The sequence below is a fragment of the Hipposideros armiger genome, unplaced genomic scaffold, assembly GCF_001890085.2.
Source record: "Hipposideros armiger isolate ML-2016 unplaced genomic scaffold, ASM189008v1 scaffold_854, whole genome shotgun sequence".
In the NCBI taxonomy this organism is placed as follows: Eukaryota; Metazoa; Chordata; class Mammalia; order Chiroptera; family Hipposideridae; genus Hipposideros; species Hipposideros armiger.
This window is the reverse complement of record NW_017732204.1, coordinates 506,902-529,302: the sequence shown is the minus strand read 5'-3', so window position 1 is coordinate 529,302 and position 22,401 is coordinate 506,902. Positions and strand designations below refer to the sequence as shown.

The 22,401-nt window shown below is 38.0% G+C and overlaps 1 protein-coding gene across 1 annotated transcript in view; it reads left to right on the top strand.

Moving 5' to 3' along the window:
• Positions 1-22,401, top strand: part of EXOC2 (exocyst complex component 2) — a 285,694-nt gene that overhangs the window by 106,046 nt on the left and 157,247 nt on the right. Inside the window, 4 exon segments of the mRNA XM_019629429.1 lie at positions 10,032-10,177; positions 10,311-10,392; positions 11,146-11,248; positions 16,221-16,339. Of these exon segments, the coding sequence (XP_019484974.1) occupies positions 10,032-10,177; positions 10,311-10,392; positions 11,146-11,248; positions 16,221-16,339 (450 nt within the window).

Genomic DNA, 22,401 nt, shown 5'->3' with positions numbered 1-22,401 from the left:
AGGGGATTAGAACATTGAAAATGAATGTTCGTTTTTTGTTTGTATTTTATTTATGAGAAATCATAATTTGAAAACAAGCCAATACACTTCTGAAGAAGTAAAATTTGCTGCCAAAAAAAAGACCAGTGTATAAATAGTATCATCAAAGACAGAAAAGCACTGAGGCGCAGTAGCCAGGATTGTCATTGACTAAAAACCTGAAAAAACATCTTCAGGTTTCTACTAGTGTTAATACAAATAATATCAGCTACTAGAATAACAGATACTTAGGTGTCATTTATTTATTTATACCTTGTCTTTTTCCAAAACGAATTTAAAGCAGCTGCATATTTAATAGTGTTTCTAACTCTGAGATATTTTGTAAAAATTGTAGGCCAAGAGACACTGACATATGCAAAATTTTGGGCTCCATCCACTCTTCCTTATATCTTTTGCCTGACATCCTAACTCCCAGTTGCCATATATATACCATACAGATATGGAAGAAACTCATCAGATGAACCAATTCCTTTTATAATATTAGCGGCTTAAAAGTAAATTATTCTTTTTCACGCCTGCAGTAAACATTTGACAAGGAGCAGTAATGCCCAAAGGAGTCTCCTTATTTTTAAAAATAAGTATAGCATATGATTTCTCCATAGTAGGGTTAGAAAAATTTAAGAACCATCACATCACATGTGATTCTGTGAATGCTGGACTGTGTTAACAAGTTAGCTTCTGCTCTTCTAGATTAATTTAGTCCTATGAGCAGAGCTTACTGAGCTTTTTTTGTAAATATCTGTTCATAAATCTGGAATCTCTGATAAGAAAGTATTTTCTAGAAGGAAGCTTTACTTTGACATAGGCTTTCCTTGGTAGTAGAATTTGATTACTTGGATTTCATCCTGAATTTAAGAGTGTAACAGTACTTTAAATATTTTTCCCTCTGGTTGTTGTTATTGTGTTGTTGTTGTTGTTGTTGTTATTATTATTTTGCCTTGAGATTTCACCATGTTTTTGTCAGAGAACCAAGTGACCAACTTGGTTGAAATGAATACATTCTGAATTCAACCCAAATAGACATTTACTAAAGCTGTTTCTATATTAGCATAGTCAGACATTAAGGTGTTGGCAGGATATTTTTAACTCAGTGATGTTGTTTTCACTAGAGAAATTGTCATTGAATCATGATATCTGTAAAAAAATGAGATTATTTTAGTAACTTTTAAAAAGTGATTTGTAAGAACAAGCTGACATAGTAAAGTGTGTCATTTTATCAGTAAAAGAAAATAGATACTTGTTAAGGTTTTGAAAAATTAAGATCTTGTTTCAAGTGTTAGATTTAGCATAGTGTGTTAACACAATTTTTTCTTTTAAGGAGTGGTTTAGAAAACCTTCCCGTGGAACTTAGGGTATAAAACTTGTAAGGGAAATTATTTTATTTTTATTCCTTTATAACCACAAATATTTTCTAGAAATGTGTCATATTAACTTTGTTCTGAAGTTTGCTCTTTTTGAATAAAATTGGGCTTAACATAAATGGTCACTTTATGAGACTCTACTTCAGGATTTTTGGTGTAGAAATTTCCCTTAAAATATATTCCTTTATAATGATCCCCTTTTTTCTAGAAACATTTTTTATCAACTTGGTGTTTGGCTAATTCGACTTGACCAACATTTATTTAAGACTGTTGTGTAGAAGTACCGTGCTCAGTTCATTGTGAGGTACACTCCTAGAAGAGCTGTGGCTCCAGCCCTGCAAGCATGTCCTCTGCTCACACAGATGTGTCACAGTTACCTGAGACTTCAGAAGCTGTGAAACTGTGGAATCAGAAAAACGATTATAGTTGAGCTCTGAGCAACAGCGGTTCGATGCCCGGCCCGAGCTGAGCTGCCGCTGAGCTGCCAAAAGGTGGCAGCATGGCTCAGCTAAAAAAAGGAAAAAGATAAACTATTATAGGAGTATTATGGAAAATTTAATTTCTGGGGTTTTTTTGTTTGTTTTTGTTTTTGTTTTTGAGAGGAAGGAAGGATGAGTATAAATGTAGTTTAGTTTGTTTCAATTATTATTAATGCTTTAATCTTGTGTATAATTGCACACTAATATATATGCATTTTTCTTCAGTTATTTTAAAGGAAAGTTTAGAAAATTTGGGTAACCTTTCTCACTGTAAATTAAATTTGAATGGATAATGTCAACTATAAGAAACTGAATCCATTTTATTCAGCATTTATTAATGTTGAAGCCTTTCATTGAAATTCTTTTTTTTCCCTTGACATATGTTTCTCACATTTTCCTTTTACCTTAATAATTCCTTCTTAATTTCAAGCCAGTTGTGAAGTGATGACTGTTATTTATATCAAATTCACATATGCAACTCTATTTTCTTACCTATTACAAGAGTATTGAACAGCGCTATCCATTAGAATTTCTACAGTGATAGAAATGTAGCTATTGAGAATTTAAAATGTGGCTAGTATCTCTGAGGAATCTAATTTTTAATTTTTATTAACTGTAATTAATTTAAATGGAACTAGCCCTGCGTGGCTAGTAGCTACTGTATTAGACAGTGAGGTACAGTGTAATGTAAGTGTTTGTAGTGGCAGCTGTGGCAGTAATAGGGAAGAAAAGTATTTGCAGCATTCACTAAGAGTCAGGTGCTTCTGTATATCCTTAGTCCTCACAATAACTCTGTGAGGTTTGTGCTATTATCTCTATTTTACTGATGAAAAACTGAAGCCCAGAAACATCAAATGAGTTACCTAAAGTCATGCAAGTATTAAGTGGCAGAGTGGGGATTTATCGCTAGAAATCTGGCTCCAGATTTGTGCTGTAAACAACAGTAGACCTTATTGTGCATGGTTTTGATATGCATGAATTTCAGTTATGGACTGTTCAGTGAAACCTGTTTCCCAGCAACACAGTTCAGATTTCAGTCACTACAATGCATTTGCTATAATTGCATAAAGCACAAACTTGGTTACTAGCTCTTCAGTCCATAGATCACTCTGTAACTAACAAGTGATCACAAGTGATCAGTGACCAACTGTGTTTCTTCTGAGTGTGTCGGTGACTTGTCACTCCACACGTGTTCTCAGCATAGTGTGTAGTTGTGTGGCCTCCTTGTCTCCCAGAGGTAAACTCATATGACATTTTACAGAAATGGATAACTAAAAGAGGGGATTGGACCAGAAAGCTGAAAATGCTTCAAGATAACAGTGTAAGCTAAAGTCGATCCTAACGTGACTGAAGTTACAGAAGGAGGAGCTGACAGTGGGGATGTGAACCCGCTGCATTAGAGAGATTCAAGCTGGGCGGCTAGAGGACCTTGGTGAAGGCAAATGTGTTGATGGAAATGAGGGCAGTATGAAGGAAAAGAAGAAAATGGTTTACAGGACACAATGCCTAAAGGAATCGATGATTCCTTTAAAGATAATCCATGACACTGAAAGTACAAAGGAAAAACTTAGAAAGGAGTGTGATAATTTGTCAAAGCATGGATAAGATGCTCAACACATATTATAAATTTTACGATGAAAAAATAAGGCAAGCAATTGTGATAATTTTTTTACAAAGAAATAGAACACTTGAATTTTCAATGTTTCTGATGTTTTAAATTATAGTGTACTAAATAGTTTTACTGCTTTTTATATTCTTTTTTTTTTTTTAAAGATTTTTATTGGGGAGTTGGGGGATGGAAACAGTGCTGGGGAATTGGGGGAAGGGGAACAGACAAGTTGCTGTCCTTTTCTTCAGTCTAGTTGTGGAGGACGTTGCTTCACTGGCCCAAGTTGGCACCATCATTGCGCTCTTCCCAGGTGAGGCAGATCAGTCGCCGGCTTCTGGACGGCCGCTCACTGCGGCTGCTGGCCGCTCACGCTGGCTGCTGGCCACTCACGCTGGCTGCGGGCTACATACGGTAGCCCATGGCAACCCACTGCCACAGGGGCTGCAGCCTCTGCCGTCGCCGGTGACTCACGGCAGCCCAGCTCCAGGTCGAGCTGTTGTTCAGCATCTTAGCTGTAGAGGGCAGTGTCACTGGCCCTCACATGTGGGATCCGAACCGGGGTCCTCTGGCGTCCCAAGCCAGCTCTTAACCATCGCGCCACTCGGCCGGCCCTGCTTTTTATATTCTTATTTATAACCAACACTAAGTGAGTTTTTAGTGTTTCAACAAAAAATTTTAAATGTCACAGAGCAATTGTACTTTCCCCATTGGTTATTAAGATTATTAACATTTTAGGGCCGGCTGAGTGGCTCAGTTGGTTAAGAGCTCGCTCAAGAGTTTGAGCTCTGAGCAACAGCGGTTCGAGTCAGCCCGAGCTGAGCAGCCGCTGAGCTGCCAACAGGTGGCAGGATGGCTCAGCAAAAAAAAAAAAAAAAAGATTATTAACATTTTGAGTTTGCACGGCAGTCATTTTGTGTCCTGCACGCCGTGCAAAGCGAGGCCCGTGCGTGCCGTGCCGTTCTGTGTGTGTCGCGCCACCTCTAAAAAGACAGTACTGGGCACCGATTTAGAGGCAGAGCTTTAGTTTGTGCTCTATAAGCATTTATTGAGCACATCACAGGGACATGAAGATAAAACTTGAGCTTTACTTCTAAGGCTTTATAGTCTAATGGAAAACACAGGCAAATAAGCAGGAGATTAAATTGTGGTGCAGTAATATACCCTGCTCGTGTAATCCTGGGTACGCCTGGAGCCTGCACAAGGACACCGAATAGAAAAATGGAGTGGAGAGAATATCAGAGGAGGGGTGTGTGAGTCTTAAAAGTGGACCAGGAAGTAGCCAGGCGAGCAGAGGTTGGTGGGTGGGCGGCTCCGTGGCTACAGGTGGTCCCTGGCAGAGCAGGCAGCATGAATGAAGAGGAAGATGCCAACTGCAGGGCAGAGCTGGGCTGCCCAGCATGGCTGCTGTGCTCATGACAAGCCTTCCTTGTAGTATTGTACAATTTGTCTTTATCCTGAAGACTGGGCCAGTGAAGGATTTTAAATAAGGGAGTGATATTCTGAACTTTCTATGGAATATTCTGCTATTTGTATAGAGAATGAATTAGAAAGGAGCTCGACTAGAGACAGGAAGAGAAACCAGGTAGAAGTGTACAGTTGTATGAATGAAATGCTGAGGACTTTTAACCAAAACAGCCATGATGATGGTCTAGTGAGTGGCAGATGGGAGGTGTTAAGGAGATGAGAACGACAGTATTTGGTTACTGGTTGGAGTGGGAAGAGGGAAAAGGAAATGGTCAGTGATGGCCTCAAATGGAGGAAGGAGACGACGGACGGGGGGGATAATTCAGTTTGATGTGTAACATGTTGAGTTTGAGATTCCTGAGGGATGGCCCATGAATAACTTGACAGCTCTCAGTACTCCTAGCTGTGTCACAATGAGCAAGTCAAATAGCATCTCTGTGCTTGTTTCCTGCACTACAAATGGGGATATGGGAACATGGGAACATGAGCAGGTTTAATTAAATGAACATTTAACACGTGTGTTCAGAATAAGAATTTAGAAGAATTAATACAAAGTTTTTAGACTAGCCCCTAGCATAGAGTAATTGCTCAGTAGTGTATGTCTAGTATGTCTTTCTGCCACCCACAAAAGCTTCTCAAAACTCCTTGTAGGTTCTGAGGGGCCCAGAGATGCTAAAATGGTTTTTATCCCTCCATGGCATCTTTATTCTTTAAATTCCACTCCCTCAGCTCTTCCAGAGGCAGGTAAACTGAGGGTCTGAGAGTTGATTGTCGCCCTGGGAATCTTTTCTCCACTGCCCGCCATGACGAAGCCCAAGCAACCACCTACCTGGGCTTGGGGACCTGTTCCCACACCCCAGCCCCAAATCTGATGTGCACCTCACCATTGCCGTCTGCAGCTCTGCTGTCAGGGCTCATTCAAAGGGTGAGCCTCAGAGGTCCTCTGAGGGACTAAGGTGGTCCCATAAGATGATGCTGGGATGTCACAAGAAATGCTCTCATAGTATCCCCTGAAAACTGCAAGGGCTGATTGAATTATCTCCCCCAGGAAAACAGGAATTCACCTTTGGGATGTCTCCGAATAAAGGAATTCTTTGTGATGGGTTAATTCATAAAAAAATTTATTGTATGTCTAGTGAAGATATATGTAAAGATTGGTCTTGAGCGAGCAGACATAGCTTCAGATATAGATTTGGGAATCACCAGAATAGGGATGGTAGTTGAATTAACAGGATTGAATGATTTCACCCAAATACTCCATGTAAAATTAAAAAGAAAGCCAAGGACTTGAAACACTAAGGAGTGTCAGATTCAAATTTCTAAAAAAAAAAAAGAACTAACTTTTTTTCAGTAGTATAATGGTAAACGTTTAACAACTGGCATTCCAAAAAGGAGAAAGAAACCTCACCCTGTCATTAGCATTTCCAATGTGTAAATTCTCCCATCATGGTTGATTTCAAGCCACCAACCTGACATTAGCGAATGGAATGGGAAGAGATGGGAACAGGTGGCTCTTATAATAGTGTGGGCTGACTTCTGCTCTTTCCTCATCCCTAAGGCTCTGTTCTGGGTGCTTTATTGGTGCTGTATAACTCCATTGTCAGCCACGGCTCTGTAAATAAACACCAACCATCAGTCATGACACTGTTCATGTAATACCAGTATGGTGCAGATGGCAGCCTATCTAGTCATTTTTTGGAATTTGTTAAGAAAAACTGAGACATGTACAGTAGGTTGTTAGGTCTCTGTGGTCATGGTTTGTTATGAATTTAAGTAGACATTTTAAAGTTACCTATTCCTGGGATAAATTGTGTTGTGTGTGTGTGTGTGAGGTGGCGGGGTGACGGGGCAGGCACTCCTTCCATCCTCCCCACAACCCCTCCCCCAACTCAACATCAAACAGAGAGTACAGGTTACAATCACTTCTGTGATATATTGTCTCAAATGTCAGTGCCATGAAAAGGACCAATAAGTTCCCTACAGAATAAGAGAAGGCATGTTTCCTTTAAACAAACACGCTTGCAATTATAAGACAGCATTAGAATTACTTGACTAGTTTTTCTGATGAGAGGAGTTGCTGGCATGATTAGATTTTTATTTTTCATTGTTAAGGATATAAGATGAACTGGGAGGTATGAGTTTGACTGGTTAGTGTTCAGTGTTGCCGTTACCTTTCTTCCCATGTTTTCCCCATCTTTACTGAGATACAGTGAACATATAATGTTTTGTAAATTTAAGGTGTACCACCTGGTAATTTGATACATTTATGTACTGCCGAGTGATCAACCACCGTAGCTTCAAGCTAGCACCTTTGTCACTTCACATAATCCCATTTCTTTTTTTGTGGTGAGATATTTGGAATTTATTCTTAGCAAGTTTCAAATGTATAATCTAGTATCGTTAACTAGATCCTCAGAGCTTACTCATCTTACTATTGAATAGAAGTTTGTTCTCTGATTAACATCTCCCTATTTCCCTCCACCCCCTACCTACCAGCCCCTGGTAAACTCCATTCTACTCCCTGTCTCTAGGTTCTTTTGAAAGTCTGTATAGGTGATACCATACAGTATTTGTCTTTCTCTGTGTCTGACTGACTTCACTTAGCATAATCCTCAAGGTCCATCCATGTTGTCCCATCTTACACTGAGGAAAATGGTACTGCTCAGCCAGCCCAATTACAGTGGTGGCGGTCTCAGTGTTGTTATAGCAGCAATGCTGGTAGTGCTTGGGGTGCATCTGCAACTGAGATGATGACAGTCACTGTCTGGTGACTGGTGTGGAGACAGTCCCCTGGTGGGGAGGAAGGACCAATTTTCAGATCTCAAGTTGCCCAGGGCTGGTAGTTGTAAGATCTGGATTTGTTCCATAAGACCAAAGTCATGGTTTTCACAGCCACACAATTTGATTTGTTCTGTGGTTACACCCTGGATATTCACACCTCTGCCAGCTGCTTTACAATTGGATGTTCTCAGGGTGAGAAGGTGGGGTGAGGATGTGGCTGGGTTTGCGTACAGGGGTGTTCTTTTGGGACACTTGGCAGATGCCTGGATGATGGCTGTTGATGACATCCTTCGTGTGTGGTTAGCACCACTGAGTTTAGTCGTTACACTTTCTTTAAAAAAAAATTAATTTATTGGGGTAACATTGATTAATAACATGTACATTTCAGGTGTACAACTTTATAATACAACATTTTGTGCTCCTCACCCACTTTCATTTTCTTATTAGTAGCCCTAGAGAATAAAGATATAAAATGCGTTTTGCGAGCTTCTGGTAATTTTAATCTGCTGGCACAAATCTTGATTTCACTGCTTTCATTTATTTTATTACTGCATATAATTGTCCAGTTATCAAAGAGTTATGAACTCTCAAAATTTTATTGTGAATGCAGTAAAATTCACAACAGAATAATAATTTATGGACAGAAATTACATAAATTAAAATTATAATTTTATAATTTCTGTGCATAAAATTCTTTATGTATACATTTATTTCTATATAAATAAATAACTTTATAGTTTATAATTTCTGCTTGTAAAATTTCTTCTATAAAATGTTTATATTTTATTTAATTATAAGTGGATTTTCTATAATTGTTTTCATACTTTTTAGAGGTGTTAAAATTATTAGTTGGTATTTTTTATTATCTTTAAAATAAGATGAGAAAAATCTAATTTTGAACTCTCATACTTTTTGCCCTAAATTCTTTGTATATAAAAGAGTGCTTAGGGATTTAACATCCACAGCTCACACGTAAGTAATCAACCTTTTAAAGATATTTAATCTCATTCACATACCTATTCATTTATGAAGTTTCAGTTAATGAAGTTTGTATTTTCATATGAAAAATAAATTATAAAAATTTTCTTTGAAGAAAAAGTTTTCGCTCTAATCAGACTTCAGATACTCATTTAGCCACCATTATGTTGTTTAGTGGCAAGAAGAGAGTATGTTTTTTTCTCATAGTAGAAATTTAGTATTCGACATTAAATAGAATGTGGTGAAAGCAGCTATCTTGACAAAACAAAGTTTTTATATCAGGCTTTTAAAATTTCAACAAAATTTAAACATTATTTAGATAAAACAATTATGTTACAAAGACGACTTTTAACAGGATCAGGCCACCCACCGTGTGGACTAGAGAATATGGCATGCAAGCCACCCAGTGAGACTGAGGTAATTTTTTCATCTTTGCTTAAAGTATAGTCACCAGACCAGATAATGTAGAAACTTTTTATGAGCAGTGATCAAACAGCCGAAAACAGTTTATTCTTTTTCTCCCGTTTCCTTGAGGCTAATTAAAATAATTCACGAGTTGAAAAAGTTTGACTATTTTTGAACACAGTAAATTTTGCTTTAGATAAAGCAACTCTTTCATTACAGTGATTATATATATATATATATATATATATATATATATATGTATGTATGTAAATAAATAAAACATGTCTAGTTTGTGTATAATATTATAAGAATTAGCCAATTTAAGAAACATCCATTAATGATGATACGTTAAAGTTTGTCATTTTAGTGCTTATGTAATTTTTTATGCCTGCTACATAGATAAATTTATCAAGAAATACGATTGGTTGTAAAATATTCATTAGAACAACTTTTCTGAAAACTATTCTCCTTATTTTGTTTATTACCACATAATGTAAATATTGAATCCAGGGAATTTTAACTAGTATATGTGTGTGTGCACATGTGTGTATATATGTGTGTTTTAACCTATTATCTGAATTAATGAAGTAACCCAAGAGCCCATAATTGCTATAGAATTTAGAAGAGCAGCTAAAATAAATGTAGGTTCACATTAGAGAATTTATGTGGGCCTGATAAATATGGTTATTTTTAATTAGATACCATTCTTAACATATGAAGACTTAGCAGGCAAAATGGAAATTGTATTTTAGCAACCCATGAAAGACCTCCCATATAGCTAACTTTTGAAAAAGTCTGTTGAGTTTTAATATAAAGCTATAATAGCAGTCTAACATTTTGTTTCTTTTGTCCAGTTACATATTTCCTGAATGAAATCGATTTTTATCTAAGTTTGCTTTTTTCCTTTTACAATAGGAGCAAGCAATACTGCGGACACATTATTTCAAGAAGTGTTAGGTCGAAAGGACAAAGCAGATTCTACTAGAAATGCACTCAATGTGCTCCAGCGATTTAAGTTTCTTTTCAACCTTCCTCTAAATATTGAAAGGAATATCCAAAAGGTAGAATCCATATTTATGTACCTATGGTTATAGATGTCATAAATTTCAAAGAGTTGTTAAGCCTTTTTTTTTCTTAACAAAATGTCTTCATTTACTTTACTGACAGTCTCCAAAATGTTTCTTTATTTTAAAGGGTGATTATGATGTGGTTATTAATGATTATGAAAAGGCCAAGTCACTCTTTGGGAAAACGGAGGTACAAGTTTTCAAGAAATGTAAGATTTGTTTATTGCTTTTAGATCTTCTCTCCTTTTACAGAAAGAATGTGGAATGGCTTCTGCAGAGAATGTTACATGTGTTTTGGTTTTTGTTTATACGGTGCTGTTTTTAAAATGTAAAACAATCACCTCAAAAATAACATTATGGCTTTTCTTACTACGATGTAGTGAAAATGAGCAACCACAACTATAGGATAGGTTAGTCTTGGACATTCTTTGCCACTTATTAACCGTCATGTTATTAAAAAAATTTTCTTACTGGAAAGAATCAATTGTAGATATTTTATGGAAATGGAAATCTATATTTTAATCTTCCTTCTTCAGAAAGTCAATATATTTATGAATTGTAACCCTACGTTAAAGTAAACTGAATAACTTTTGAAATGATCTCTAATGCCAGAGTTGACAGAAAGTAAGAAAAGCCTAAAATGCCCTATGGTAATGCCATATCAACTAGGAGAAATATCACAGGCCTTTATTAAATCTGTAAATCCCAACTCCATAAGGACTGGGAAAACTTAATTTTATTTTTATTGTAGTAAATTTACATTTAGTGAAATGCACAGACCAAACCACATACCCACATAACTCACACCCTAGATAGAATGGTTTCATATCTCCAGAAAGTTCCCTTGAGCCCCTTCTCAGTCAGCCCCTGAAACCCTCAAGGCAACCACTGCTCTGCTTTGCATAATTTGATTTTAAATTTCCATTCTTTAAATCTTGTATATTTTTTCATTTTTTTAATAGATTACGCTGAAGTAGAAACACGGATTGAAGCTTTAAGAGAATTGCTTCTGGATAAATTGCTTGAGACACCATCAACCTTACATGACCAAAAACGTTATATAAGGTATACCTCCTGTAAGAATTTTCACAAATCACATATATCTGTATAGTACTGGATACTTCATTTAACTCTTAAAGCTAATTTGGGGGAAATTAGGAGACTGATGAAATGGTGAAAGGGAAGACACTTAGGAGTACCTCGTGTAGGGCACCAGAATTCTTTTGTGTACTAATAAATTGACAAGTACTCACTCTCTAAAGGCAAGAAAACCCTGCCCATTTGGGGAAAGGAAAAGTAGCCTCATTGCTTAGTCATCTCTTTCTCCTGCTCGACATGGGCTTGCCTAACCTAGCGGGATGTATGGGTCTTGCACCCTGTGGGCACCCACAGGCCACAAGACAGGGGCTCCCTGTATGGTCTGGAGTGCAACATTGTCATACACTGTGTGGAAAATTCTTCATGACACAAGAGTGGGCCCTTCCTTAGCAGTAGAGGAAATTCTGAAAGATTTTAGTCTTGAAAAGAAAGTGGAAAACTTTAAAAAAAAAAAAAGCATAATATTGAAAGTGGTGGACATCACAGGGCATGAAGAGGAGGCCTTAGAAGGATGTAGTATAGCATAATGGGAACTAGCTGTGCACTTTGGCTGACTTACTTGAGTTTTTTTTTCAGTTTATTCATCTGTGACATGGACATGCTAACACAATCTATGTCTCAGGGTAGTTGCAAAGATAATGAAGGGTACATTTAAGAATTTAAGGGCCAGCCGAGTGGTGCATTGGTTAGGAGTTGGCTTAGGAGCACCAGCTCTGAGCAGCAGAGCCCCGGTTCAGATCCCACATTAGGGCCAGTGACGCTGCGCCCTCTACACCTAAAATGGTGAACAACAGCTCAACCTGGAGCTGGACTGTCGTGGGTCACCGGCAATGGAGTAGGCTGCAGTGGGGCTGGCTGGCAGCCGCCATGAGTTGCCGTGAGCCACCGTGAGCGGCCGTCCAATGGCCGGCGAGCGACTGCCTCACCCGGGAAGAGCACAATGATAATACCAACATGGGCCAGTGAAGCAATGTCCTCCACAACTAGACTGAAGAACAAAAGGACAGCAACTTGTCTGTTCCCCCTCCATGATTCCCCAATGCTGTTCCCCTCCCCCAATTCCCCAATAAAATCTTAAAAAAAAAAAAAGAATTTAATATAGAACCTGACACATAATAAGTAGTCAATAAATTACATGAATATACCAGGGGTGCCAAAAAATGTATACACATAACTTGTATTCATCTTTTGTTATCGGTATATATTGAGTATTATAATTTTAGTGCATTTTTTTCTTTCTTAAAAAAATTTTTTGGCACCCTCTGTATATAGTGTTAAATATATATGGTGTTTATATCAGGATTTGGAGACAGCATATAAATTATAAACTTTTTATATCTATAACTTAAAAATATTAACTTTATTTTTTGCTGGCATATATTAAATGTGACCTTTGTTCTTAGAATAAGCTGCTTTTTCAAACTTAATACCCTCACTCTTTAATTAGTGAAGTTTATTGAATATTCAGTAGTTATAAAATGATAACAGAATACATATGTTTATGCATTTGGCTGTTGTCAGTCTGTGACCACTAAAAATAGGTCTGGTCTGAAAGCTGTGTGTTTGCACTTGTGGACCTGTGTTCCTGGGGATACAGGAGCACAGTGAGAGCAGACCAGCACATTGGTGTTGCAGCACAGGAAGTCCAGAAGAGAGCACCAAATCGATGCTGCCACTGGAGCCTCTGCAATGTGCCGGGCGGGCGCTGTGCTGGACACACTGTGTGCATCATGTCCACCCCCAGCCCCCAGGCAGGGTGTCTGTGTTACACTCCTGACACAGCTGAGGAGCCTGAAGCTCAGGTTTACTGCTTGTCAGTGCACACAGCTAGTAGGAGGTCTCATTTGCTTGCTTTCAGAGTCTGCCTCTGCTTTTCTCTAACTGCCTTCATAAGAAAGACTGAATTGGGGGATTTTTCTGGCTTGTAGAACTGTAGAATTTTAAAGCTGGCAACAAACTACACGTTAGTTATCTGCTTTAAAAAAAAAACCCAAAAAAAAAACATAAGAAACTGAGTCCAGGAATGTTAATCATCTTGTATGGGAAATAGTTGGTTAGCATTTTGTCTGTGTTCCAATAATTGTGCTTTGTATTTATTTCCCTGTTGACAATTATGCTATTAAATTTGCTGATAGTAATATGATAAACCTTGAGTATGATTTCTTTAGGTGGTGAATTACCATTTATATAAGATAACTAATGCGCAGTTTTTATGATTAGTTAACCTACTGGATATCATTTAAAAGATGGTGTTAAAAAAGATTCTTTTAAATGGCCTGTTTAAATGCATTTTTTCCTGTTATTTTAAAGGAAAAAGAACATCAATAAAAATATCTGATAGTTTACTCATTTTTTTAATCATTATTTTATTTTTGATGCTTTGAGAAGACACTGAGCAATTCGATTATCCTTTGTAAATTAAGTTTTTAGTTATTAATAAATAGGAAAAATAACATCACAGCCAGATCAGCTATCTGTAGGGCTTGGGAATCTACGATGACAAGTGCTATGAGCACCACATTGGGGTAGAAACAGACAAAAAACACTTCTGTCGGTTCTCTTACATAATTGAAGTTATGCATGGTACAAGTGAAAATCAGGTTACTACTGTATTGTCTTACTTTTGTTCTCTATTTTATCTAATTAAAAACTTTTTATTTTTCACCCTCCTTATTCTGTCTTGATTCTCATAGCTTTAGCAAGAAGCAAAATTCCCTATACCTCTTTCCATGTCAGTGTGATCCTATCCCTGGTGATTGTTAAAAATCATGTCACAATATGGCTAAAAACTTTAATTCTTGAAAATGTTGAACCAGTGCTAATCAGTATTAAAATAAATATTAACATATTTTAACTCTTTTCCTTTAAAGTCTTTTAAAAATGTTCTTCAGTATGCAGTTTTAAAAGAAATGGCAATAACATGTATCATATTCTAAACAAATATCTTTGAAATGAAACTACGACTAGAGTTTTTAAGCTGCTTACTAAAAAAAAGAAGAAACTTACTGGATTAAGTCATTTAACCAAGAAAAAGAAAGCCTAGCACAGGTTGTACCTTTGAATTGAAACACTAGAATTTCTGAGAAAACATATTTATCTTTTTTTATAAAACTCTTTTAATGTAATGCCCATTAATAAGACAATAGAAAGGATTATTATTACATTTTTCAAGAACCTAGTCACCATACTAAGGAGACTTAAAATTTTAAGTTACTAAGCAAAAAAAGCTTATTGATTTCTCTTGCTGTACTGCTTGAGAAAGAGCCCTTGTAATGAATTATCTATGTTCCTATTCAGTAGTTTAAGAATTAAAAGGAAACAGCTTTCCCGAAAGAATATTCCTGTAATGAGTGAAAGTGTTAGGAGGAAGTGTTGCAGAGGTATTTGGAGGCAAAACAACCTTTCTAAGGAGAATGCTAAGACAAATTCTCCCCAGCAAGAAAGATTAAAATCATATTTTTGGAGAAATGACACAACGTCGTATTTATATTTCAGTTCATAAAAGAGGAAAGCCTTGTGAGAAAGGAAGCATCTGATTGGGTTTGAAAGCTTTGAAATGAATTATTTATGCCAAGCTAAATGTCATTTGTTAGACTGTAGTTTTTTTCTTGGGATGCTGTTAATTGATTTGTCACTTTCTTAGTACAGACACAGCTTATTTGCAGCCTGTAAATAGAAGGTCACAGGCAAGAGGAGCAGGGCGAACTTTTAGGGCTGTCTGGGGGTCAGCCCCGTGCAGCATGAGCCGTGTTGTTTCAGGGGCCCATTTGCAGGATAATCAAATGCCCAGCTCTCCTCAGAAACCAGAACTTCTCCATTAGCCTGTGAAGGTCAGGGTCAGGGTGGATAGTTCCTAAATGTGATGTCAGATTTCTGCTCAACGTTTCGTTTATTGCTAACTTACTACAAAATGTTTCTCCTCTAATTAGCTGCTAATTTGAGATAAGTAAGGAAATACCCAGTGGTGGAGAAACATGGGAGAGAAGCATAAGGTGATCCACTGAGTGATTAAGATTTGGCTAGAGGTCACAGCTTGTAACCATTAATTAAAATTTACCATTGAACAAAATCTTTAACCCCAAGACAACAGGCAGCTGATGGCTTAAGAATAATTTTAAGGCAATAATTCAGCTTTTGGGTCTATTTATATTTTGATTTAACTTGTTCTATTTATATATTTTGTGAGGGTCGAGCGCCAAATCTTGACTAACATTTGGGAGACATTTTTCAACTGAAACTTATTTCAGTTGTCTATCTGGGTTTAGATATTTTATTTACAAAGAAGACTTAAATATTTTAAGACCTACATTTAAACTACGTAAAATGCCATCTATGCTGTATTTTCTAGAAAAATATTTTCTCAGTCATGAATTAGAGTTTAGACTTCAGAGGTGAGCATTTGTTGTCACCAAATCTCTTCATGTGATGAAATGGCCTTAAGTTTCAGTTGCCCCTTGTTTTGATTACTTAGAAAGCAGTGTCACACTGCCATCTAGTGGCCGTATTTCAGACTACAAAGGAATTTTTAAAAATCTGCAATTTAAAAAATGTTCACCAGGTGTCCTCTGCTGGCTCCCACCTGTGTTTCCTGTAATGACAGAACTAAGTAGAAACACTGTGAACTGAATGTAAATACATGTGAAGGTAATTTCTCACTAGATATATAGGATCATCGTAAGTTGTCTTTGTCTTCTTGGGTCTTTTTATCAAGTCCTAATTTAAAAAAAAATACAGCTTTATTTGTTAACTGCATAAAGAGAAATTTGAATATATTTCATTTAGAACTGATTATTAGAAGCTAATGTTGACAACTGCTTTACTAATTGATAAAATTTTTTTTTTTTAAAGTGATGATTCTGAAGTATGCTAACTGTCCTTCTTTCCTTCCTTGGGCTGCATAGAGGAAGTGTCCATGGTCAACTCTGGCTTGCTGTTTCAGGTACCTGTCTGACCTTCACGCGCCGGGCGACCCTGCATGGCAGTGCATCGGAGCGCAGCACAGCTGGATCCTACAGCGCATGCACAGCTGCAAAGAGGCCTGCGTGCAAGACCTGAAAGGCAAGGCTGCTCCTCTTCATGCGTTATGCCAGGCCTGTAGTCACGTTGACAAATAACGAAAGGATGAGTTAATTTTCCTGGTATCTGTATCTCTGCATTAGACCTGAGTAACAGAATAGGAATGGAGAAAACACTTTAAATATGCCTGTTGTTATGGTTGACTGGTAGTATTGACAACGATTTGGTTTAGAAAACAGTGAAACTTCTGTGGGAAGCAACATGATGTTAGAATTGATACTGGTCCTTGATGAATGCTGGTAGTCCACTCATTATTTTATCAAATATATCCTGGGCCCACTATGTACAGGAAGACAGTGGTAAGTAAAACAGACATGGTCCCTGCCCACATGGACTCAAATACCTAACTAACCAAACACAAAGTTGTGACAAGTGACATAACGGTACTCTGAGGGAGGAGAATGGAGGAGAGTGCTTTAGATGGCTGACTTGGGAAGGTGTCTCAGAGAATGCCCCATATGAACTAGGAGCTGGAAGGACGTAAGGTGGCCTGCTGCGTCCACTCCAGCCTGAAAAAGGAACAGCCTTTGCAAAGGTCCTGAGGTAAGTGTGAAGAAAGAAGTTCTGCTGCATTCATTCTCATGTGTGTCAGCTTTTACTTATACAATGCTGTCACCCACAGACAGTGAATGTCCTCAGTGCTGGCTGTGTGCCAGCCACTGGTGGGTGTTCAGGGCTCCGGGGTCAGTGCGGTGGGCAAGAGCCTGCTCACCTGAGGCTTACAGAGTAGCGGGGGAGATGGATAGGGAAAGTGACCTGAAGAGTACAGTGTGCTACTGCTTCAGCCTGGCAAGTTCCTGGTGCCATGGTAGCACATAGGGACAGCATTTGGTCCAGAACTTTGAGGTCCCAGAAGTTGACACTCCAGGATTTGAATAGAATGACAAGTGTTGAGGTCTGCAGGGTCTCTGTACTAGCCAGTTGATACAGAGGTAGGGAAGAGGAAAGAGATAAAAACTGTTCCAGGAGAGAAAGTTGAATGTGTGCTGGGTTTTAAGCAAGAGAAGGCCATTGAACTCTGTGTGCCGGAGCTTGGAGGGTGATCCAGCTGGCTTGTTGGGGGGTGCGGGGTCCCGGGGGGCTCTGCCAGCTGCTGTAAGGGGTTTGGACTCCATCTAGGGTGTTGGGGGAGACAGGGTCTGAAACAAGGGAAAGACCCAATGACACTTATTTTTTAAAAGACAACCTTTCATCTTGTGTGTGAGCCAAATAAGTTAGACAGAAAAAGTTGAGAACCATATGATTTCACTGATATGTTAATAATATTAACCCACCTTCTTTTTTCTGTAGGCTTCTGTTTTTCTACCATGTTTTGATCTGTTGAGGAATAGTCAGGGTGGCTCACACTGACCAAAATGTCCTAATGCTAAGCGAAATAAGTCAGACGGAAAAAGTAGAGACCCATATGATTTCACTGATATGTGGTATATAAAACTGAAAACAACAAAAGAACAAGAAAAACAAATGAAGAAACAAAACTCAGACACAGACACCAGAGGGTAAAGGGGGGCAGGGGGTGGTAGATGATGATTCTTTCTTTATAGCAGTTTTGTCATGAATTAGCTGGCTTGGATTTGAGTACTTTCCAGCTGTGATTCTGTTTTTTTTCTAGTCTGGATTTTTAGGAAAACTGAAGTCTCTCTTTTTTGATGCCACATCGAAATTCCTATTAATGTCATTAATTATTTTGTAGTTTTAGCAGTGAAAATGACATCTAATGATATACATAGTCTGTAGTCTCAGGGATATTTAGGGGACTTACATGTTTGTTTATTGAATCTGTTGACGAAAAACATCCAGTCTAAGAGAAAACTTATAAGAGTTTATTTGAGCCAAACTTTTCGACAATTGCCGGGAAGCAAAATCTCAACCGATTGAGAAAATGCTTTGCAAAATGGCGGTTTGCAGCTTATTTTATACATAAAATCAAAGGAGGAAGGTTACATGAAATCCTTTGGTGATAGATGAAGGGGGTGGGGAGAGAGCAAAGCGGGGAAACCTCTGGGATTGGTAAAAGTACATTGGAGAGACAGGTCCTCCTCTCACACAGGTGGGTGCAAGATAGCTAACAGCTTGCTCTTTACAGCACATAGAGATGGTAATCAGGAGATAAGCATGATAATGAGAATTTTGCAGTTTCCAGCTCTGGTCCAGAAAAAGGATTACTGACATTCCTAAGATGTTATCTTAGGTGCAAAAAAACAGAGAGGCCCACTGAAGAGGCACAGACCAACTTGATGAAGGAAGCTAAAGATGTGACTTCCGACCATGGCCCACTTGGTTATGAAAGTTTTTATGCGCACACCATCTTATGTGGTTATTTTCAATCTCCTGAGCTTGTCAGGTTTAACCTGTGGCCTCTTTTCCGTCCACAAATCTAGTCTGTTAGGCAGGACTCTAAACCTTGCCTGCCCATCAGCATCCCCTTGGTTTTTTTTTTTTTAAGATTTTTATTGGGGAATTGGGGGGATGGGAACAGTGCTGGGGAATTGGGGGAAAGGGAACAGACAAGTTGCTGTCGTTTTGTTCTTCAGTCTAGTTGTGGAGGACGTTGCTTCACTGGCCCAAGTTGGCACCATCATTGCGCTCTTCCCGGGCAAGGCAGATCAGTCGCCGGCTTCTGGACGGCCGCTCACTGCGGCTGCTGGCCGCTCCCGCTGGCTGCTGGCTACACTCGGTAGCCCATGGCAACCCACTGCAACAGGGGCTGCAGCCAACACAGTCGCCGGCGCCTCATGGCAGCCCAGCTCCAGGGTGAGCTGTCATTCAGCATCTTAGCTGTGGAGGGCAGTGTCACTGGCCCTCATATGTGGGATCTGAACCGGGGCCCTCTGGTGTCCCAAGCCAGTTCTTAACCATCGCGCCACTCGGCCGGCCCTCCCCTTGGTGTCTTTAAAGACTGTCAGTTCCCATCCTCCACCCCATTCTTACCAATTATATTAGAACTTCTGGCAGTGGAGTCCAGGCATCAGTATTTTTTAAAGCTCCCAGAGGATTCAGGTTCAGCCAGGGTTGATAATCAGGGCCCTAGATTCTGTGCCAGGGACCGGAAGTACAGTGGTGAGCAACACTGACGTGATCTCTTACCTCTCTGACCTTGCAGCCTACTGGGAGAGACATGTGGGAGTGATTTTTAAAAATCACTTAAGTATTTACTTACTACATAAATATAATTGTGAAAAGTGTTACGAAGTGAGGAGTACAGAATTCCACTCCAGTCTAGTAAAGGGGAGATCCAGGGAAGTTTCATCAAAAAGGTGATATTTCCATTGAACCTAAATGACGAATATCGATTATCCAGATAAAGAGGCATGGAGAAGTCCAGATACTAGCGGGTTTTCAATAAATGCCACCTTAGTGTACTCCACTAAGTACACTGCTGATACAAACAGGATACATAACCCAATAAGGGATTTTCCTACTTATGTGTATGAGAAACAATATGACTATATAATTTGGTTTATGAAAATATTTGAATTTCTGAGATATGTGTATATATTATGAGGGCAACATACAGACTATTTCAAGTTGGAAATTTCATGTATCTTATTGTCACATCCATACCTGAAATATCTAATAATCAAGATTATATGGCCAAAGCTCTGAACTTTTCTTGAAGACAAATAAATGGATTTATTTACCTGATGGATTCCTTCCTGTCATCTTGATGTTATGTATTGCTACAGTATTCATCCCGAACTGCTTAAAATCAGCCCTTCTGGAAAAAGATGACAATAGCTTATGTGTAACTGGAGCCGTGCCTTTTGTATTCACCGGCCAAGCTTGTTGCAAAGCCTGCTCAACTGTGAAATAATTAAAAGAATGTACATGAAGTGGATCCATTTGGTAGTGAAGAGCTTTGCCTAAAGTTATTTTCATAAGTTGGTTTTTAATTAGAAAGTAAAAACATAACAATTTACTGCCCTTTGAACTTACTCTACAAATTTCATGAGACTACAATGTAAATTTCCTAAATTTATTGGTCATATATTTATTGGTTACATTTTAAGTTTCCTTTGACATTCAGAAGAACATGCTTAACTGTGCCCTCTTTTGTCAGCAGTTACTAATATAAACAACATGGGTGATTCTAACATGTATGAGCCTTTTAATTGGGCGATTGGTGTGTTCTTCTGAGCTTACATCAGAAGGACCTTTTATTATTTTATTTTCGAGATTTCCAAACATACTTAAAAGCAGAAAGGGTAATATTATAACCTCCCATGTTTCAATAGTTATCAAATCATAGCCAGTTTTATTTTATCTATACTCTCACCTGTTTCTTTCCCCTCCCTTACCCTGAATTATTTTTGAAGCAGATTACATTATTTCAACCAATATAATCCTATAATTAATTCAGTATGTAATTTTCAAAGGTAAAGATGGTTTTTAAAAACTTGAACCAAATACCATTATCATTACCTAAATTATCAATAATTTCTTAATAGCATCAAATGTTTAATTTTCAAATTCAGAAGCAGTTTTCTATCTCCAGGATCTAAGTACTTTAATATCATAGCTTTTTAACCGATACCCAAATGGTATGAAATGTGGTATAGATGTAGACAGAATGTGTTTCTAGAACGGAAACAGCCGTTAGTAAACTTTACATGGTCCACTTTGGCCACTTTGCACCAGATACTTTTCTGGTTGTCATCATTAATACATGTGTGTGTCATTGGACACATGTTAGCTATTTCATATGCACTTATCTACATTTATACAGCTAATGTAATTATATATAGTATAGGTATTTGTGTGTATATATGTATAGGTATATGCAAATATAAACTATTTGCCTTAAATATAAGTTTGCTGAGAATAAGCAGTTTTTCTTTTATGTGATATATAATCAGTTGTTCATAAAGGACTAACTCTTCATTGACATTTATGAGTGTCCTAATTATATATCTTATATATGTAATATGAGGGAAGGGCTCCCAGATATCATTTGGACTTTCTATTGGGCATCCTCTTCATGATGATGACATTTTAGATCTGGAAGAAACCTGGGAAATTGCCTGTTCCCAATAGATGTTCAGCAGGTGAGTTTAGATTCTGCATGTGAGGATGGCATCTCAGAAAAGCCAGATAGCATCCAGCCTTCCCATATCCCACACAGTGGCAGAATAGTGAGTGGTTCAGATGTCCCCATCCCAGCAGTGTGCGCTCCTCCTGGATCAGTGCAGTCAGACAGTAAGCTCCACAAGACCTCTCTGGACTTTATTGTTGGAGCAAATGTTTCCATCAAACAGGATTTCTAGACAGGTTGAACATGATGATGAGAATGCCTACGTTTCATCTAGCGCTTTATTATAAAGTTTCATTGTTTTTATTTAGATATTCTCAGGATCCTATTTTAAAAAGGAAAGTTAGTTGCATTCTAAATCTAAAGAATGAGTTGTAAGTTCTTGTATTATAATATCTGTTCTTAGACTTCTAACACTGGGGAAGAGAAATGGTTTTAATTGTTTAAGTAAACCCACAGGCAGAACAGTGGTTAAGAATTGAGACAGTCTTTTGAAATAAAAGTCAATTAAATAGATAGACTATAAATATTTCTGACAGGAAAAGGTTTCTTTAAATCTTTTTAAGTAAAGCCGATTTTTATGCATACATTTAATTAATACATAATTTTTTTTGTCTTAAGTCTTTACATGGTGGTTTGGGGGGGGGGAATGTTAATTGTATTTAATCTTGTGGTCTTCAGAGAAAATTTCATGAGCAAACATGGTGATAGATTTTCAGAGAAAGCAGTCCTACATAAAAAAGATACCTTTTCTAAGAAAGACTTCTGTATATGAAGCATTTATCAGCAGAGGCAGATACTCTTATGAATACTGCATTGGATCTTTCTCTGGATTCCAGTCCTTAGAGCAGTAACATACTGAATCTAGTAGTTGGTCTCCTCCACATTAAAGACACTAGGACACATGACAAGATGACCTTTGCACTTTCAATTCACTGCCATTTATCCCCAAGTACACCTCAGTCTTGTTCTGTGGCCTGCCTCTGAGGGCCAAATGTGGTCTTTGGGTTTTCTA